The following is a 21,870-nucleotide window of genomic DNA, read 5'->3' as shown; positions in this document are numbered from 1 at the left end:
ACAAGTATATAAAGAGGAGACTGCCCTCAGCCCGGTGAGTCTGCCGTGAGTTCGTTTGTGGAATACCGGCATCGTGAACGCTGATCTTAACCTAGGACTGAGGGCTCCCAGTTCATGTCAATGGTAAGAGCTGATTCTGAGAATCTGTTGAGCGTCACGTTTGTTTGAAGCTTGTTGCTTTAATGCTTGCTACTTTGCGTGTGTGAAGAGCTAGTTGTTTGATCTGCTGTATTCTGTGGGGAATAATAATAAATGTGCCTTATATTCTAACAGAAACAGTGTTTGAGTCCTTATTTGTGTTTGCCGATCTCTCCCGATCCTGAAATAAACATTTCATAAAACAGCTTATTTTCACAAACTGAGTTGCTCAGCTCATGGGTCACCTTTATTTAACCATTTACTGCATCTGCAGACCTTCATGCTGCTCTATGGTAATCAGTCTCTTTTGAGACAGGCAGTACTAGTAGACGCCTCTCAGGGGGTCCTCATCCATAATGTTTTCATTATCTGATCATCTCCTCTGTTCCAGGAGTTCCTCTCCACATATTTGTTCTCAGCAGAGACAGAAACCTTAAAATGGTTCTCCAGATGAACTTCTCTTCTCTAAGACCCATTTAACTGCTTTAAATCATCATAAAACATCTAAATCACACAGACCCCTGATGAAATAACTAATAACATTTATGACAGTTTAATACTGTTCCTCTATCACAGATAGATGAAGGTTAACATGTTTCTCTGGTCTACAGTAAAGTGTAGGTGAGCTGCTCTCAGTCAGATTCTTCTACCTGGTAACTGGTGATGCAGCAGCAGCAGCAGCAGCAGCAGCAGGGGGAGGTTCTACGGTTCTATAGTTCTCTGGTTCTCTGGTTCTTCCAGCTGCTGCCAGTCAGACCCACTCAGTTCCTCTGCAGGACGCTGACAGAGAGACATGGCTTCATCGCTGCTCTGCTGCTGCCTCCTCTTCCTCACCCTCTACTCTGCAGGTAGGAACCTAGAATGATTTATTAATTAATAAAGTCAGGAACCTCCTGCCACTGATGACAGATTAAAGTTCATAGTTCATTAAGATCTGTAGCAGATACTGTGTTATTAAAACCTTTAAGTCAGTAAAATAATCATTGATTAATTAAATCAGAATATCTACGGTCTGAGCTGTAATGATGTTCTGGTTCTCTTCTGTTCCTCAGATGGGTTTGAGCTTTATAATGTGGATCGTTGTGTGTTTAACTCCTCTGAGCTGAACGACATCGAGTACATCCGCTCAAACTTTTACAACAAGTTGGAGCTCTTCAGGTTCAGCAGCAGTTTGGGGAAGTTTGTTGGATACACAGAGTATGGAATCAAGCAGGCGGACTACAGGAACAGTCTGACTTCACTTCTTCAACAGATGAAAGCTCAGAGGGAGACCTACTGCCTGAACCACGTTACTGCTTTCTACCCGCATGCTCTGACTAAATCAGGTGAGTGTTTGTGTTGAATCTCCTCCTGATGTTCTCAGACCAGCTGCTGATTGTAGATCAGCTGATTTAAAATAACAAAATGAAAATTTCTGCTTTAGACCTTTGATTAATCTCTGCTTCAGATTTTCTGCTTCACTGTAATAAACCTCCAACTTCAGCTCTATGTCCACCTTTAAGTCAACATATTCTGCTTTATTCATATTATCTACTGGTCTCTGGGTTAACAGTAATCTGCCTGGCAACAGATGATGCTGCAGTCATGTGATCACAAGCCACCCCCCCCCCCAACTTTAATCAGATTTAAATGAAAAATGTCATAATTTAACTGTTATTTCTAATGATTATAAATAACATTTGGCTTGGATTGTTTTCTTTTGAGACATAAAATTAAAACGCTTCTCATGTGAAACAAGTCCTAATCACCAGTTAATATTGTTAAAATATAATAACTTGCCAGGGAGAAACCTATAAAACATTAAAGATCTGAAATAAAACTGTTTTATTTGAGTCATTTTTAAACTTAGATTAAATAAAAATAGTAAAACAGATTTTTACATTGAAATTAATGTGAATTACATAAAGAAATTTACATTGAAATTAAAGTGCGAGTAAATAAATTGAAATCCAGAGGAAAATGTATGGTAAGGAATACATTTATGTCTGTATGGATGCATTTTGAGAAAGATAAAACAAATATGCAGGTTTTACTAAAGATAACCATTAAGGTTCAGACTGAGGACCCAAGGTAAGATCAGACACCACAGGAAACCTTTAAAAGATTTATTCTTCAGACTCTGCAGATAACTCTGGATCAGGGTAACCAGAGAAAACAGAACCTCTGGAGAGGAGACAACAGGTTAGTGGCTGAGAAGGAGGATTTTAGGAGCTCACACTGAAAGTTATTAACCTTTTTCTGAATCCAGGAAGTGTTTATGATCCTGAAACTTAGATTCATCGAGGGTGACGTCTGACTGGTTTAGCAGACTTAATACAGATCCGTCCTCTGAGGGGACTCTGCCAGTGGGTTAAAACAGGGAATGACCTGGATGACTGACAATATTCACCAGCGTAGGTTAAAACAGGAGAATGGCTGGGGACGGTGATCCAGGGGCAAAAATGCAGCAAACAGGGACCCGGGCACAGAAACAGGGTCGGGATCAAAAACAGAAGCTGCCATCAGCTCCATCAGGAGGAGGCCAAGGAGAGCAATGCAGGAGGCAAAAACAGGAACAGATCAGGTCAACAGGCAGAGAGAAAAGGCTGGATGCTGGCTAACTGTGGTTTTCAGACAATCTGGAGCCGTCAACTACTTCTTCTCTATTATGGCGGATTACAAGCACCTTTAAGGTGCATACCACCACCTACTGTATATGAGTGTGTAGCAACATTACTTTACATCTATTCAATTCTATTCTTTAATTTTGTATTCTGAAGGTAAATAAATTAAGCTTTCATTAATCTATAAATATCCTTTATATTTCCTTCATTTCCCAATTATCCTTTAAGACTCCATTCTTGTCCTGTCCTTTCAACTACTCAATTTCTCCCTTTCAGGTTCCTATGTTTTACAGTTCATCAATACGTGTTCTACATTTTCTATCTCTCCACATCCTTCACATTTATCATTAGTTTTCCTCCCTATTAAATATAAATTGTCATTTAAATAAGTATGACCTACTCTTAATCTGATCATTATTATTTCTTCCCTTCAGTTTCTTTCATTAATATTTATATTTAATACAGACTTTTGTACATTATATAATCTTCTTCCTTTTTTATCTTTATTCCACCTTTTTTGCCATTTTTCAATTTCTTTCCTCTTAACAAATGATTTTCCTTCCCCTTTCCCTAAAGGAATTGTAATTGTTATTGCCTCCTCTAAAGCCCTTTTTGCTAATTTGTCTGCCTTTTCATTTCCTTTTACCCTTCATGTGATGGTACCCAACAAAACCAAATGTCAATGCCACCCCTGTATAATCTAGAATTTCTAATACTAAATCTTTGCTATTATTTCCTTCTCCCTGAATAATTTCTAAAACTGCTTTAGAATCCGTACATACCACCACCCTGTCTGGTCTAACCTCCTCCTCTACCGACTGTAAACTCAGTGTAACTGCCACCATCCCTGCTGTGAAAACAGATAGTTGATCTGACTGTCGGTTCGTGGCCTTTTGAGGCTGGGACCACCCCTTAGTAATGGACGGTCGTTAAAGCCGTTAAGCCAGCAGAATGGACAGAAACTGGTCCACTCCTCTGTAACGAGGAGTCGTTAGGGTCGTTAATGGCCTGGCTTAAAGGAACAATGTTTTAATCACCTGAATGAGGGTAAGAGTTAAGTTGACGATTGGCTGGAATTAATCCTATAGCTGTGTTGTAAGTTTTTGAGAGTTGGAACCTAAGGCCTCCTCCTCTGTTTAAGGTCTTTCTTAACATAGATGGCTTCCTTCACACCCCTTTCAAACCATCTGTCTTCTTTGTCCAAAATGTGGACATGTTGGTCCTCACAGAGTGTCCTTTGTCCTTCAGGTGGACAGCAGAGTCTTGTCCTGAGGAGGTAGCTCTCCTGTGTTGAGCCATGCGTCTGTGGAGAGGTTGTTTGGTTTCTCCATCATGAAGATCAGAACATTCCTCACTGACTGAACTGCAGACACCACTCTGCTCATCTTAGGTTTGGGGGTTTTGTCCTCAGGATGCACCAGCCTCTGTCTGAGGGTCCTGTTTGGTTTGAAATGTTCTGGGATTTTGTGTTTGGAGAAAATCCTCGAGTTTTTCAGAGACTCCAGCAACATCTGGGATGACGATGTTTTTGCGTTTATTCTTCTCACCATTATGTTCTGCAGCGGGTCTTTTGGATTTTCTTGCTGATTTGACAAAAGCCCAGTTAGGGTAGCCACAGGTTTGGAGGGCATCTCTGATGTGTTTCTGTTCCTTGTGCCTCCCTTCTGTTTTAGTAGGACATGCTGGGCCCGGTGTTGTAAGGTTCTGATGACAGAAAGTTTGTGCTCCAGTGGGTGGTGTAAGTCAAAAAGAAGATATTGGTCTGTGTGGGTGGGTTTCCTATATACTTCAATGTTGAGGTTTCCATCTCCTTCCATGTTCACCAAACAGTGGAGAAAAGGTAGCTTGCTGTCGTTGGCATCCTCTCTGGGGTCCGTTCTTCGTACGTTGCTTAAAACATCCCAGATCAAATGAGACATCCAAGATGATTTCATCCGGCTAATCATGATCCGGCTAATTGGGTTCTTCAACACACCTGTTGTTTACGATTAGTATGGCTGGATTGAGTTATCTGAGATAACTGCGCGTTCATGCGTTTGTTTAAAAGGGGAAATGTATCGATAGTAGAAACAATGATCAGCAGCGCTGCTATTGGCTGTTCAGCATGGCCAAAGAACGCCCACAGTTTTTCTCCCAAGCAGAACAAGAGCTTTAATGGAAGGTTATGCTGAATTTGAGTCATTAATTAAAACGACAGGGGATTTACACAGTAGTCACAAAAAAGTTACTGGAATATTAAAAGCAATAGTAAATTAAAGAGTTTTAAACAACTTCAAGATAACTATAACCTGGAAAAATGTGATTTCTTTAGATACCTTCAGCTAAGATACCATTACAATAAAAATATAAAATTTTTGTAGCAGGATGAGACACGTATAATTAAAATCTTATTAGATTCAAGCAACGGAAGACCTCCCAAAAAAACAATATGCAAACTATAGTCATGTCTACAAACAGAGAGAAAATGTAATATAACATATCTTAAGGTTAAATGGGAAAAAGAATCTAAAATAACAATAACTGATGATGTTTGGTTAAATATTTGTAATTCTGTGATCCACACGTCAAGTTCTGACCTATGGAGGGAATTTTCCTAGACATGCATGGTGCGATTTTTTTGTTACACCTAACATTAAAAGTAAACATTGTAACTACACTGAGAAGGCAAAAGGTTGGAGGAACTGTGGGAATGTGTCTGCAGGACATTTTCATGTCTTCTGGGAATGCACTAAGATCGCCCCCTACTGGTCAGGAGTGATAAAAGAAATCAATACTAAAATGGACTTAAATTTACGCTGTGATTTTACTACGGTGTTCCTGGGTAGTTTAACCCAAGAGCTGAGGAAGTCCCATAGATATCTCCTATTAATATTAATAGCAGGTGCAAAGAAACTATAACTCGCAGGTGGCTTGATGCGGAACCACCATCATGTTCAGACTGTAAGGACATAACTGAGGAAGTTCACACAATGCATGAGTTTTTCATTAAGACTTATAAATGCAATAAATACTGGAAAAAATGGAACATTCATCGGAACTTGACACCAACTGTATAAGTAATGTAATTCCTTTTTTCCTTTTTTATTATTATTATTCAGCTGCTCCTGTCAAACTAGTTGCTCTCTAATTTTTGTTTGAGGGGGGTCCAATTGTTCAATGTATGTATGTGTATTTCCATCCATCCTCTTCTTATCCGGGGTCGGGTCGCGGGGGTAGCAGCATCAGTAGGGAGGCCCAGACGTCCCTCTCCCCAGCCACTTGGGCCAGCTCCTCAGGAGGAATCCCAAGGCGTTCCCAGCAGAGAGACATAGTCCCTCCAGCGTGTCCTGGGTCTTCCCCTGGGTCTCCTCCCGGTGGGACGTGCCCGGAACACCTCTCCAGGGAGGCGTCCAGGAGGCATCCTGACCAGATGCCCGAGCCACCTCAACTGGCTCCTCTGGACGTGGAGGAGCAGCAGCTCTACTCTGAGTCCTCCCCGGATGACTGAGCTCCTCACCCTATCTCTAAGGGAGAGCCCAGACACACTACGGAGAAAACTCATTTCAGCCGCTTGTATCCGGGATCTCGTTCTTTCGGTCACGACCCAAAGCTCGTGACCATAGATGAGGGTAGGAACGTAGATCGACCGGTAAATCGAGAGCTTGGCCTTTTGGCTCAGCTCTCTCTTCACCACAACGGATCGGTACATTGAAGCCTGACTGAAACTCCTCAAGTAGGTCATTACTTTGTAAATGTTCACATAGTTGATTAGCAACTACTTTCTCAAGAATTTTAGATAAGAAAAGAAGATTAGATATAGGTCTGTAGTTCACTAACTCATCTTGATCAAGAGATGGTTTCTTAAGTAAAGGTTTAATAACAGCTACTTTAAAAGCCTTTAAAAAGAGGGCGAGAGTTCTGTACATGAAGTGGGAAGTTCTGCAGGTCAGATCCAAGCCCTGGTATCCTCTCAGTGAGGATTTATTCCAACCCGAGGGAGGACTATACACCATAAGAACAATTCAACGAAATAATCCCCAGAACCAGCAGCAAGTCCAATAACTAAAAACTCATTACTTGGGTCACATGTATTGACCTTGATGTCACATGGAAGTACTAAAAACCTTGGGTAATGAACAAGCATAGTTTTATGTGTTAAGTGAAGCAGAAAATACCAACATAAGTACCTGGGTTATAGAACATTTAACCACATAATTCAAATTTTTTCTGTAATAAAGTTTCTTTAGTGCAATAGTAGAACCTCCTTTTTATGTAGCCATAGACATTAAAACCCTTCATATACACCTTCAACCTGTCCAGATTCTACCATAAATGAATAAATTGCTTGTGTTCCAGTGGAGCCCTCCGTCAGAATCCACTCTGAGGCGCCCTCTGGTGGTGGAGGTCAGCACGGCATGCTGGTCTGTGGCGTCTACAGCTTCTACCCCAAAACCATCAAGGTGACGTGGCTCAGAGACGGACAGGAGGTCACCTCTGATGTCACCACCACCGAGGAGCTGCCAGACGGAGACTGGTACTACCAGGTCCACTCCACCCTGGAGTACACGCCCAGGTAGGTTCTAATGCAGGTTCTAGATCAGAAACACCGGAGCCTGAAACACATGGTAAAAAGGATTCTGGACCTAATCTGGTTCTGGTACCACACAGAGGTTCTGATCCAGGTTCTGATCCAGGTTCCACTCAGAGCTGCTGGTTCTTGTCTCTGCAGGTCTGGAGAGAAGATCTCCTGCATGGTGGAACACGCCAGCCTGAAGGAACCCCTGATCACTGACTGGAGTAAATACCTGCATGACTCCTTACCTGTCTGGCTCACCTGGCTCACTCACCTTTCTGACTTACATGTCTCACCTTTCCTGTCTCACCTGTCTCTGTCTCACCTGTCCCTGTCTCCCCTGTGTGTCCTCAGATCCGTCCATGTCTGAGGCAGAGAGGAACCAGCTGGCCATCGGAGCTTCAGGACTGATCCTGGGTCTGGTTCTGTCTCTGGCCGGGTTCATCTACTACAAGAGGAAGGCCAGAGGTTAGAACCCTTTAGAACCAGTTTAATAATAATTAATAATTGAACTTTATTGATCTGACAATGGAGAAATTCACTTCTGCATCTTAACCCATCACCCTTGGGGAGCAGTGGGCTGCCATGTGCAGCGCCTGGGGAGCAATCAGGGGTTAAGGGTCTTGCTCAGGGACCCAGAGTGCAGGCAGTGGGGATTGAACCGGGAACTTGCATCCTTCTCTGAGAGCAAGCTGCTCTAACCACTAGACCACCACTCCCTACCATCAGGACAAGTAAACATCAGGACAAAGCCTGTCATTTTACAAGATCTGACTTATTTTAGTTTCTGCAACATTTCTAAACCAGTATTTATCTAGAAAAGTCTGATTACCAGAGGTGTGGAGTCGTGTAACTCAGAATCTAATGACTTTGGACTTGATGAGACCATAAAAGACTTTTTACTTTACTTGGACTTTCACACAATGACTCCTGGCTTCACTTGGAGTCGAGCGGCTTCAGTTGAAGAGAGTCGACACCTGACACCAAACTAGGGCTGAATGATTTTGGAAAATAATCTATTTGGGATTTTTTGTTTTAATATTAGGATTTAATGCAATTATTTTTTTCAGTTTTATTCATCATGTCTTTTTAAACATATACAAACATCAAATCAATCTGGTTCCTCGTGTGCAGATCAGGTGCTAAAAGAGCCGCTGCGTCTCAACTCGGAGCAGAAATGATCGCGTTCTAACTACGATTTATTTCAGCCAAAATTGCTATGTGATTTTAAATTTTCTCTGCATGAACCACAAGCAACAAAATGGCCTCTAGATAAAAATGTTTATAAACAAGAACTTTTAATGTTTTTATTAATCAGAACATTATTCAAGAGAACAGCTTTTAATTCAATCTGAAAAACTCACACAGAAAGAAAAGGCAATTGGAAGAATTTTATTGATACAATATTTTAAGAGTTTGGCGCTCAGACCTCGGCAGGAAAAATTCACGCTGAATTATACTTCAATATGCATAAGTAGATGTATGAGAACAGGGATATTTCCCCCCAGGCCTGAAACTGGTGGTGGAGTGGAGATAAATAAAGTTTGTTCAGTCCATATGATGATCTGTTTGAGCTTGATGTCCAACTTGATAAATACAGGTTTGCATGAACTGTCCATGATGAGCAAGCATGAAGCGAGTGTGGAGAGGAAAAACTCCCCCTTGGGAAGAAACCTCTGGCAGAACCAGGCTCAGCATGGCGGTCTTCTGCCGGACCGTTTTAAGGAGTGACAGGGAATTCCATGAGAGTCCAGGAGGAATTACTCTCTGATAGGGACGAGGTTGAAGGAGGACCGTAGGAAAGCCAGGCGGAGCTTGGTACGATGGTGGAGAAGGGGATGGAGGTGGGTTGAAACCGGTCGACAGAGTCCAAACCGGACACGCGCAGCCACCGCTTGCTCGCTGAGCAGAAGGCTGAGACGAGGATGTGGAGTTCTTTTTAAGATGAACCCAGGATGCTGATTGGCTTTGAGGAGGAGCAGTTCAAAGCTGATTGGCTTGCGTTGGAGGCGGATGAGTCTCTGATTGATGGAGGTAAGCAATGAGTTTCTTCAGTCTGAATTTTCGCTAAAGCTGCATTTCAATCTGAAAAACTCACACAGAAAGAAAAGGAAATTAGAAGAATTTTATTGATACAATATTTTAAGAGTTTGGCGCTCAGACCTCGGCAGGAAAAATTCACGCTGAATTATACTTCAATATGCATAAGCTGGCGTATGAGAATAGGGATATTTCCCCCAAAAAATTGCCGAGGTCGAGGCCGGTGCATCAAACAGGGCCGGTTGCCGCGAAGGCCTACCAAAGTTGAGTGAGATGAATGGGGAGATGAGGTGTATGGTAAGGTGCATGAATAGAGATGGTCAGTCTTAGGATGATACTTGGAACTGAAAGGCTTGCAAAGGGGAACGTCTAAATCGAAATACTTGGACCTCAGCAGGAAACATAAATCAGGAAACATGATTTATACTTTAACGTAGATAAACAGATGTATGAGAATAGGGATGTTCCCCCCCAAAAATGCTGAGGTCCAGGCCACGCACGTGATGAATGAACAATCATAGCAGGAAGCATGGTGGGAAGCATCCAGGGAACATGGCAGGGCAGGCCGCATGCAGACCAGTCCAAGCGGATGCCAAACTGCACCAGAGTTGCAGCGGTTTAATAACAATTGAATTTATGCACTTCATACTCCAACCAGTAGGTGGCAGCAATGCCACCACAAGCCCGGTGGCTACCGGCAACACAAGAAGAAGAAGAAAAGGAAAACAAACAGTAAAATGAAACACGTTCGCCTGAATAGAGGACGAACATGGGTGAATACATATTACCTGAGCTGGCTCCGAACGCATTAGCGAGTGAATGAGAGAGTAGAACCGGCTGAAAAGTTGCGGCCGGGACGAGCGGCAAGGTGGCGCCGCAAAGCCGATGAAAACCAGAGGAGGTCCCGGATGAGTCGGCGGATCCGCGAACCAAGAGCCAGCCCCACGGGATCAGCTTGAGAAAGACCCCGGCGCTATGAAGCGAAGCTGACCGGAACTTAGGCAGAGTTGGGACACGTCTGCGTCGCTTGTGAGTTCTTTGCGCCAGGAACCGGAGCTGACGAAAACAGAGGTTGGAAAGGAAGATGTGCAGCTAGACGGTATTCCTATGGCAGGAGGATTTCAGGATAACTTATTATCCCTTTAAACCGGTCGACAGAGTCCAAACCAGACGCGCAGCCACTTCTTGCTCGCTGAGCAGAAGGCTGAGACGAGGATGTGGAGTTCTTTTTAAGATGAACCCAGGATGCTGATTGGCTTTGAGGAGGAGCAGTTCAAAGCTGATTGGCTTGCGTTGGAGGCGGATGAGTCTCTGATTGATGGAGGTAGGCAATAGTGTTTCTTCAGTCTGAATTTTCGCTTAAGCTGCATTTGAGCTGGACATCAATCCTTGTTGAACATAAAGTGAAACCAACAAGCAAGTCCATTTAATAAACTGATTGACCAGAACTTAATGCTATGTATGATTATATAAACTCTAAAACAAGTTATAAAGTTAGATTATCTCACTGCTGCAACTGTCTTCCTTTCCATGTGGAGGCAAACCCACTTTAAACGTTTTACTGACACCTAATGAACGCGTCTGACTCACTAATTGTTACATAGACAAAAATTGCGATTATATTGCAAATGAGATTAATTGTGCAGCCCTACACCAAACAGAAAGTATGTTTCAACAGAACCGGGCCAGGTGCCAAATCCAGTCAGCATCTGCAAATATGTCCTCCTGTTGGTGCTGCAGCATGCACGCTGCCCTACTGTACTGTTCTAATGCAGGTTCTAGTCCAGAAGCACAGGAACCTGTTCCCTACATTTCCTCTGCCTCCTACGGTAACAGATAGACTCCAGTAGAGCCAGGTTGGTCCCCTCATGCAGCGCCTTCAGGGACGTCTGCTCACAGTTAGAGTAACAACATTATTCTAGCAATGACTCTGCTGCTACGCAGTAGAACTTTGTGCCTAAAACCAATTATTTTTTATTTGATTTTACTTACATGGCGGCACAGTGACCTTGTGGTTCACATTCTTGCCTCGCAGCAAGAAGGTTTCGTGTTCGAGTCCCCGACTCAGCAAAGACTTGAAAGGTGTGAGATTTTCATGTTCTGAGTCTGCATCAGGTGTTCCGGTTTTCCCTACTACTGCAGACATGCTGGTCACATCATCTAAAGGCTCTTTCCAAAGTCAGCTTCCATCAGATCCTCCAGGTTGGTGAGAAAGTTTCCTCTCTAAGGAAACCCAGCAGGTTGCATCAAGTCTCTCCAAGCAGCATTCACTCCTCCTGAAAGAGCGTAGAGCCACAGTGGACAGTCGTCTGCATTGTTGATGGCTTTGCAGCAATCCCTCATACTGAGCATGCATGAAGCGACAGTGGAGAGGAAAACTCCCCTTTAACAGGGAGGAGAACCTCCAGCAGAACCAGAACCAGGCTCAGTGTGAACGCTCATCTGCCTCCACCCACTGGGGCTTAGAGAAGACAGAGCAGAGACACAGAAAGCACAGAAGCTCACATTGACCCAGGAGTACTTTCTATGTTAGAGAAGACAGAGCAGAGACACAGAAAGCACAGAAGCTCACATTGACCCAGGAGTACTTTCTATGGTAGAGAAGACAGAGCAGAGACACAGAAAGCACAGAAGCTCACATTGACCCAGGAGTACTTTCTATGGTAGAGAAGACAGAGCAGAGACACAGAAAGCACAGAAGCTCACATTGACCCAGGAGTACTTTCTATGTTAGAGAAGACAGAGCAGAGACACAGAAAGCACAGAAGCTCACATTGACCCAGGAGTACTTTCTATGTTAGAGAAGACAGAGCAGAGACACAGAAAGCTCAGAAGCTCACATTGACCCAGGAGTACTTTCTATGGTAGAGAAGACAGAGCAGAGACACAGAAAGCACAGAAGCTCACATTGACCCAGGAGTACTTTCTATGTTAGAGAAGACAGAGCAGAGACACAGAAAGCACAGAAGCTCACATTGACCCAGGAGTACTTTCTATGTTAGAGAAGACAGAGCAGAGACACAGAAAGCACAGAAGCTCACATTGACCCAGGAGTACTTTCTATGTTAGAGAAGACAGAGCAGAGACACAGAAAGCTCAGAAGCTCACATTGACCCAGGAGTACTTTCTATGTTAGAGAAGACAGAGCAGAGACACAGAAAGCTCAGAAGCTCACATTGACCCAGGAGTACTTTCTATGTTAGAGAAGACAGAGCAGAGACACAGAAAGCTCAGAAGCTCACATTGACCCAGGAGTACTTTCTATGTTAGAGAAGACAGAGCAGAGACACAGAAAGCACAGAAGCTCACATTGACCCAGGAGTACTTTCTATGTCAGAGAAGACAGAGCAGAGACACAGAAAGCTCAGAAGCTCACATTGACCCAGGAGTACTTTCTATGTTAGAGAAGACAGAGCAGAGACACAGAAAGCTCAGAAGCTCACATTGACCCAGGAGTACTTTCTATGTTAGAGAAGACAGAGCAGAGACACAGAAAGCACAGAAGCTCACATTGACCCAGGAGTACTTTCTATGTTAGAGAAGACAGAGCAGAGACACAGAAAGCTCAGAAGCTCACATTGACCCAGGAGTACTTTCTATGTTAGAGAAGACAGAGCAGAGACACAGAAAGCACAGAAGCTCACATTGACCCAGGAGTACTTTCTATGTTAGATGGTAATAGTGGATGATCTGCCTCCCCGGATGATGTCACAGCTAACAGAACGCCAGACCAGGTGTACCTTCTATGGAGAAAAAAAGACAGAGAACAAATAGAGGATTGTAAACGATTGTTTTCTGTGAAACTTTGTGACCAATCCTACTCCAGTCCGTGTCTGGTGTCAGAAATATCTCCCAGAAATCACAACTATGCTTTCCTTCAGCCAACCATACCAACTTTATTTATGAAGGACTTTATATACTGACAGGACCAAAGTGCTGTACACAATCATAAAATACAATGCAATTATGAAATAGAAAGGATCAAATATAAAATACATATTAGTACACAGACACAATAAAACAAAGTGAAACCTCTCAGATTGCGGCAAAAGCCAAAGAAAAAGGATGGGTCTTAGGAAGGGACTTAAAAACAGCGAGTTAAGAGGCCTGCCTTGCTCAAAGGAAGATCGTTCCATAGCTTAGGAGCTGCCACAGAAAAAGCACAATCCCCTCTGAGCTTGCATTTTGTCTTTAGGACCCTCAGAAGCAACTGATCAGCTGACCTGAGGGAAAAGGGGGGGGGGGGGGGGTTATAAGAGTGTAACAGCTCAGACAGATAGGGAGGGTCAAGGCCATTAAGAGCTTTAAAAACAAATAAGAGGATTTTAAAATCAATCCTAAAATGCACTGGCAACCAATGTAAGGAAGCTAAAACAGGGGAAATGTCGTCAAATATTCGTGTACCTGTTAAAAGATGTGCAGCAGCATTTTGTACCCTCTGAAGCTGGGAAGTATATAAATTACTGATTCCTATATAAAGTGAGTTACAGTAATCCAGCCGTGTGGTCACAAATGCATGGATCACTGTTTCAAAGTGCTGTCTGGAAAGAACAGGTTTTACTTTGGCTAGCTGCCTTAAGTGGAAAAAGCTGGATTTTATAACGGCTCTGATGTGTGCTTCCATCTTAAGACCAGCACCCATCTTAACCCCTAAATTAGTAATAACCGGCTTAACATACTGGGCCAAAGAGCCAAGACTAGTCAAGGAATCAGCAGTGGATCTGCCAAAGATCACTACCTCTGTCTTGTCTTCATTTAGTTTCAAAAAATGTAGGGCCACCCAGGCCTTCACATCTTCCAGACATAAAAACAGAGACTGAAGAGAGGTGGAGTCTACATTCTTTAGCTGTAAATATATCTGTGTGTCATCTGCATAGCAATGAAAAGCAATCCCATATTTTCTAAAAATAGAGCCGAGAGGAAGAAGGTACAATAAGAAAAGAAGTGGGCCTAGAACTGAGCCCTGTGGGACACCAAACGACGGTGGAGCAGAGGGGGACCTATGGGCATCAAGACAGACACAAAAGGTACGCCCAGCCAAATAAGATGTAAACCAATCCAGAGCTATGTGACCGATGCCCACCCACTGTTCCAAACGGGAAAGTAAAATGTCATGATCAACTGTATCAAAAGCAGCTGATAAATCCAACAGCACCAAAACAACAAAGTCACCAGAATCAGTTGCTAAAAGTAATTAAAAAAAAGTAATTAAGTCATTAAAAACTTTTAAAGAGCTGACTCTGTGCTATGAAATGGTTTAAAACCAGACTGAAAAACCTCTAATATTTTATGTTCATTAAGATAAGCCATTAGCTGATTACAGACTACCTTCTCAAGAATTTTAGAAACAAAAGGCAATTTAGAGATAGGTCGATAATTTGCCAGAACAGTAGGATCCAACATTGGTTTCTTAAGTAGAGGCTGGAGAACTGCATGTTTCAGAGTTGTAGGAACAACACCTGAGGACAAGCTACTATTTACAACAGCAAGGACAGAAGGACCTATAGTAGAAAAAACGTCTTTAAATAATTGGGGCGGAATAACATCATCTGGAGAACCAGTTGGCCTTAAGTGACTAACCACCTCCTGCAATGATTGCAATTTCACACATTCTGGAAAACACCAGAACAAGGCAGCACAACTGAAGGATCATAAGCAGTGGGGATGATCTGGGCCCTAATAGAAGCGACTTTCTCATCAAAAAAGTGTAAAAAGTTTTTACATACAGCAGGTGAGGTCTCCATAAAACCCCTATTGGAATCATTAAGAACAGAGTTAATAATTTTAAATAAGGTAGCAGGATTATGAGTATTTGATACAATCAAACCTGACAGCTACTTCCTTTGGCTGCCATTTACAATTCTTTGATAACGGCGCCAAGATTCCTTTAATATTTGGAGGGACACCTGTAATTTGTCCTTTCTCCATTTGCGTTCTGCTCTGCGACAGTCTCTCCTGGCAGCCCGAGTGGCCTCATTTAACCAGGGTTCACGCTTGGATTTTGGAAGTCTAACTTTTAGTGGTGCCACCAAATCCAAGGCTGCTTTACTGGTAGAATAAAACCAGTTGCTGAGTTCCTCAGTGTTATTTCCCACAGCCTCTGGGATAGTACAGTTCTGATTAAAAGCAAAAGAAAACTGACCAGCAGTAGTAGGGTTACAAACACGACAGAGCCGAGCTGCAGCGCGAGTTTTAGCTTTTGCACAGGACAGCGTTATCTCAAATAAAACAGGCATATGGTCTGAAAATAATGAGTCACCAATTTCTAAATTAAAAACTGGTAGACCATAAGATAAAACCAAATCAAGAGTGTGAACATGCTCATGAGTAGCACCAGTCACAGACTGTTCAAAATTAAAAGAATCAATAATATTAAGAAATGACTGAGCCATAGGTGAAGTCGGACAACAGACATGAATATTAAAATCACCAAAAATGAGAACTCTGTCATATTTTGGCATGATATCAGCCAAGAAATCTGAAAAGTCATTTATAAAATTTTTGTTATACTTTGGTGGCCGATAGACTGCTGCACACAACACAGTGTGAGAGCTGCCAAATTCAAATAGGCTAAGCTCAAAGCTACTATACGAAGGTTGAGGCAACTGCTTATAAGTAAAACAACTTTTAAAAACAGTCACTATTCCTCCATCAGAGCCTGACATCCTTGGAGAATTAAAATAACCGCAGTTCTGCAGGACAAGTTCATTAAAAATGGTGGAGTCACCCAAACCACTTGTCCATGATTCTGTGATAAATAAAACATCTAATCCTTGAGAGGAAAGAAATCCCTAATTACAAAAGTTTTATTTGCCAGTGACTTAGCATTTATCAAACCGACCCTGCCTGAAATCGTCCAGGACTCCCGGCAGAGAGGGCGCAGGTAGCTAGGATTCACCCTGCGTCTACAGGGCAGAGAAGCGCAGGGACCACAGGGCTGAAAAACTCCATCCTGGCCTCCACTGACAGGTACCACACAGGAATCCACAGGATCCAATACATAGAATGGGCAGGACAGGCGAAGCACCAGCCCACACATCCTGAATGAGGCAGAGAAACTGCCATAGAGCAGCCTTTAATCAAACTTCAAGTAGTGCAGTCTGTCTAAAAAGCTCCATAACTCTGAAGCTTTTCTCTAACAATGCTCTGAACTTATAGATTGGCTCGTTTACATTAGCCCTCAACAGCCCACCCAGTGTTTTCACCTGAGGGATTTCTCTTTCCCCAGGCTTTACTTTTACTGGGAAAAGTCACAACTCCAGGGGTTTTAAAAAGCCTTGAGCTGTGTTCATTGACCTTAATTAATCACAAAACGTTGTTTTCAGATGTTTTTAGGGAGAAAGTCCACCTCCAGACTTACTCTGTAGTCGTTCCATCAGGATTAGGAGCCAGTTTTTACTCTGCTCTGACTGGTCAGGAGCAGCAGAGATGCTGACAGGTGAACCTGGCCAGGTAGACTGCAGTGTTACGGCTGCTGCTGCGTTATTACTCAGCCAGACAGTCTGAGCTTTCCTCTGACTGGAACATGGTCATTACAGCTAAAATGTCACCATAAAGGGTTTACTAAATTAGTGGGCATATCAGCATATAAGTTAACTATAAACTTTTTTGCCACAGCTGATATTTTAGTACTAATGATCAAACGGAGGCCTTTCATTTTCCTTGTGCACAGAACACACACATCTCCCTACTAGACTTTCCATCTAAACCTAAACTGGTGGACTGTGAACTATTTTACTATTGACAAACCACAGATGGGCCTGTATTTAATAACCTAAATCAGATCAGAACCAGCTGGCTCTGGTTTTCCTCTGTGGCAAGAAAAGTAGAGAAAACAGAGCTGAATCTACACAGCAAGTATATAACCTATAAAAATAATTTAGCTTCCTTCAAAAGTCTGCGGCATTGTACTGAGAAATCCCCCTGGTTATTCTTGCCATGTATGAGGCAAAACCTACCCATAAAGCTCTAGATTTAACTCTGTGAAGTTTGGAGCAGACGTCTGTGAAAAATAAGCCTGATGGATATGAGTGGGCAGAATGAGTTAGGTTTGTAAAAGAGGCTGAGGAGGTGTAAGGCCATCAGCAGAAGTTAGAAACTTAGAAGGGAGGAAAGGAGAACCGTCCATGGGAGGGGTGACTGCAACACTCCCTTACATTTATGGTGGCCAGGGGCGTGCATATATAGACACTAGGTGGTGCTAAAGCACTAGGAAGTTTGCCCTTTATCAACGAAAATGCCCTTTTGAAACTTGGTTTTTTTTGTTTGTTTGTTTGTTTTTTTATTAATATTCAGGGCAGTCAAAAGTAGCCGGTCAACGGCGGCAAATCGCCGTCTATAGCAGCTCTTGCCGCCGCCTACATTTCACCGATTATATAATGGAGCGATATTTGTGCCTTCTGGTTGAGCGTGGAGCAGACCCTGGACTGGAAGCCGTCTTCTTTTTTTTTTTTTCCTCGGAGTGGCCATCGTCCTTTTAGTACTATCTTTGATGTGTCAATCATACAATTTAACCAATCAAATCAACGACTGAAGGCAACATGCTAGCCAATCACAGCTGGAGAGGGGCGGGACTCTGTCAAGTAAATTCACCAAAAGTTGCCGTCTTCGCCTGACTCTCCACAAACAACGAAATATCACAATAATAACCAAACATAACTTCCTGAATGTTACGGGCGCCGCCATTTTTATTTGCTTGATTCCCTCCTTCAGTCCCAGAGAGCAGTAGTACCGCAGATCGTCACTAGGAGGCGATGATATGGAGGACCAGCTCTACCATATTTAAAAATAAATACAGAAATAAATAAAGGCTCAATAAATAAATAAGCATACAATTAATTGCCACCAAAAATACAATAAACAAATAAGTGTAGGTAGAAATTAAATTATACAGTGAGACATAAATGTATATAGGCCTATCTCTTTTAATTAGCTTCTTTATTTATTCGCCTTTGTAATAATTACCTTATTTATTTATTGTCTGTTATAATCTTCAACTTTATTTATTACTTATTTTTTTAAGTATTTATTTATGTGCATACTATAATATTTTTGTATGTTTTATTCTTCCTTTGTATATTTTACCCTATTTATTTCTTCGATGCTATTCATTTCTGCCTGTCGCTTTTACATTTCTGCCTGTCCTTTTTACATTTCTGTCTGTCCTTTTTACATTTCTGTCTGCATTTCTGCCTCATTATGTAAATGAGGAGGGGCTGTGTCTTAAGGGCTCAACTTCTTCCCATTGGTTGGTTAGCATTTTACTGCATCGGTGAATCTACATGGCTTTCCCCCGCACTAAAGAATTGTTTAGTAATGTCAAACTCAGCAGGCAGACGTTCAGTGTTCGACCTCTTACGGGAAGCTGCTAATAGACTGGAAGAATTAGAACACTTTTACTTTACTTTTACATAAACAGCTTCCAGTTCCAGACTTTGATAAAGTTAGAAAGATATTCACAGATTCGGCTTTTCTGTATAATTGTATAATTCGGTCACACTGTATGATTTAATTTCTACTACATTTATTTGTTTATTGTATTTTTGGTGGCAATTAATTGTATGCTTATTTATTTCTGTATTTATTTTTAAATATGGTAGAGCTGGTCCTCCATACAAGGAACCGTGATAGTGTGATGTGTAAATGGTGGTAAGAACCAAGCTCAGCTTGGTTAACTGATCCAAGCTCGGTCTGAACTAGGCATGGATCGGTTTAACAAGGGTAGTGGAAATGGGGTAATAGAGTCTGGTCTTACATTGTTTTCCTGTTGGCTGATTTCACAACACTGCAGTCTGGAATAAATCTGGGAGAGGAGCTTTGGTACCATCTGGGTGACGATACAGGAAGTTTAATAAAATGACCTAAGTGCCTGCTGTGAGTCTCCTTTATGATGATATATCATAAGGACTCCATCATCAGGCACGCTAAACCATCCATCCATCCATCCTACCATCCATCCATCCTCCATCCATCCATCCATCCATCCATCCATCCATCCATCCATCCATCCATCCAACCATCCATCCATCCATCCATCCATCCATCCATCCTACCATCCATCCATCCATCCATCCATCCGTCCTACCATCCATCCATCTGTCCATACATCCATCCATCCATTCATCATCCATCCATCCATCCATCCATCCATCCATCCATCCATCCGTCCGTCCGTCCATCCGTCCATCTTCTTCCTCTTATCCGGGGTCGGGTCGCGGGGGTAGCAGCTTCAGTAGGGAGGCCCAGACGTCCCTCTCTCCGGCCACTTGGGCCAGCTCCTCAGGAGGAATCCCAAGGCGTTCCCAGCAGAGAGACATAGTCCCTCCAGCGTGTCCTGGGTCTTCCCCTGGGCCTCCTCCCGGTGGGACGTGCCCGGAACACCTCACCAGGGAGGCGTCCAGGAGGCATCCTGACCAGATGCCCGAGCCACCTCACCTGGCTCCTCTGGACGTGGAGGAGCAGCGGCTCTACTCTGAGTCCTCCCCGGATGACTGAGCTCCTCACCCTATCTCTAAGGGAGAGCCCAGACACACTACGGAGAAAACTCATTTCAGCCGCTTGGATCCGGGATCTCGTTCTTTCAGTCACGACCCAAAGCTCGTGACCATAGATGAGGGTAGGAACGTAGATCGACCGGTAAATCGAGAGCTTGGCCTTTTGGCTCAGCTCTCTCTTCACCACAACGGATCGGTACAGCGCCCGCTTCACAGCAGACGCTGCACCAATCCGCCTGTCGATCTCCCGCTCCATCTTCCCCTCATTCCTGAACAAGACCCCAAGATACTTGAACTCCTCCACTAGGGGCAGCACATCCTCCCCAACCCGGAGAAGGCACTCTACCCTTTTCCGGTTCAAGACCATGGTCTTGGATTTGGAGGCACTGATTTTCATCCCGGCCGCTTCGCACTCGGCTACGAACCGCTCCAGTGAGAGCTGTAGATCACGCCCTGATGAAGCCAATAGGACCACGTCATCCGCGAATAGCAGAGACGCAATCCTAAGGCCACCAAAACGGATCCCCTCAACACCTTGGCTGCGCCTAGAAATTCTGTCCATAAAAGTTATGAACAGAATCGGTGACAAAGGGCGGAGTCCAACTCTCACCGGAAACGAGTCCGACTTACTGCCGGCAATGCGGACCAGACTCTGACACCGGTCGTACAGAGACCTGACAGCCCTTATTAAAGGGTCCGGTACTCCATACTCCCGGAGTACCCCCCACAGGATCCCCCGGGGGACACGGTCGAAGGCCTTCTCCAGATCCACAAAGCACATGTAGACTGGTTGGACAAACTCCCATGCCCCCTCCAGAATCCTGCTGAGGGTGTAGAGCTGGTCCAGTGTTCCACGGCCAGGACGAAAACCACACAGGACCTGTCTGCCTTGGGTGACCCTACTAGGGGCATAAAGCCCCTGACAGCATAGCTCCTAGGATCATTGGGACACTCAAACCCCTCCACCACGGTAAGGTGGCAGCCCAGGGAGGGGCACGCTAAACCAACAGGCCTAAAGTCATTTTACTGTTCAACAGGTTCTAGTTTTACTTATTAAGCAACAATGAATGTCTCCATTCTTCTGGGAACTAATGTCACTGGACTAATAATTTTCATACATTCTCCGATTTGTGTAATATAACACTGAAGACCACTAATGCTGTCTTCAGTCAGTGTTTAATGTCCTTTTCTCTTTCTCTCTCCAGGACGTATTCTGGTTCCCACTAACTGAGAAGAGATGCGGGTTCTGGTTCTGTCAGATGCATCAGCTGCTCCTTCAGCCTGCTTCCTGTTTCCAGCTGGTGGAACATCTCTGGTGGAACTGGACCATCATCACCCTGATCCAGACCCTCTCAGAGTGGCCTAATGGTGCTGGGGGGGGGGGGGGGTGATTGTGACAGATCAGCTGTTTGTTTTAGTGAAATCTGTCTCTGTAGACCAAAGCCTCTATAACTTTGCTGTTCAATCACATTTATCCATCATTCCCACTTTGACTGCTGATCAACCTTTATGAAATTTAACAAGAAGTTACTAAGACCTGAATAAACTTTTAGAAAACCTTGCATCGTTTGGCTTATTACTTGAATTACTCCTATAGAGCTGATCACAGGTTTACAGAGGAATCCTACCAGGTTTACACAGGAATTGTACAATAAATCAAATATCATCACCATGCAGCCTTTTAGAAAACTAAGCCCTTTTTCTGCTAATGTTCTCTGGAGCTCGACTCTAAGCAGTTATTGGGGTTTTACAGTAATGGTAATGTTACCTGTTACCTTTCCTATTTGGTACCTTCTTGGCTGTGGTTCCAGGTGAGCTGAGTCAACCTGAAACATCAGAAGACTGTTGGTCACTGATTGACTAGGTGATGGCATAACTAGATGCATAATGATTACTGTTAATGGCCGCTCACAGCTAGCAGCAAACACAAAGTGATGGCACCAGAACCTTAAAAAGCTGTAAAAGGATTACAGGAACATCAAGAACAACAAGGATCAGAGCAGTTTGGACTGAAAATAATGTGTTATGACCAAGGGGACACTAT

General features: G+C 43.3%; 1 protein-coding gene across 1 annotated transcript; it reads left to right on the top strand.

Moving 5' to 3' along the window:
• Window positions 1–874: 874 nt before the first annotated feature.
• On the top strand, window positions 875–21,388 carry LOC105924294 (rano class II histocompatibility antigen, A beta chain). The gene is made up of 6 exons (XM_036131134.1): window positions 875–986; window positions 1,191–1,463; window positions 7,077–7,293; window positions 7,450–7,517; window positions 7,648–7,761; window positions 21,032–21,388. The coding sequence occupies exons 1-6, from the start codon at window positions 932–934 to the stop codon at window positions 21,055–21,057; spliced, it is 753 nt and encodes a 250-aa protein (XP_035987027.1). The 5' UTR covers window positions 875–931; the 3' UTR covers window positions 21,058–21,388.
• The last annotated feature ends 482 nt before the right edge of the window (window positions 21,389–21,870 follow it).

Source organism: Fundulus heteroclitus, unplaced genomic scaffold, assembly GCF_011125445.2.
Source record: "Fundulus heteroclitus isolate FHET01 unplaced genomic scaffold, MU-UCD_Fhet_4.1 scaffold_41, whole genome shotgun sequence".
NCBI lineage: Eukaryota > Metazoa > Chordata > Actinopteri > Cyprinodontiformes > Fundulidae > Fundulus > Fundulus heteroclitus.
This window is presented reverse-complemented; position numbering and strand designations above follow the sequence as displayed.

What these genes read in the sequence shown, in the direction of transcription:
- LOC105924294 (XM_036131134.1), top strand. Translation starts at nt 932, where the DNA reads ATGGCTTCATCGCTGCTCTGCTGCTGCCTCCTCTTCCTCACCCTCTAC. An exon ending in CCTCACCCTCTACTCTGCAG is followed by an intron (nt 987 to 1,190) that starts GTAGGAACCTAG and finishes TCTGTTCCTCAG; the next exon opens with ATGGGTTTGAGCTTTATAAT. An exon ending in ACCCCTGATCACTGACTGGA is followed by an intron (nt 7,518 to 7,647) that starts GTAAATACCTGC and finishes GTGTGTCCTCAG; the next exon opens with ATCCGTCCATGTCTGAGGCA.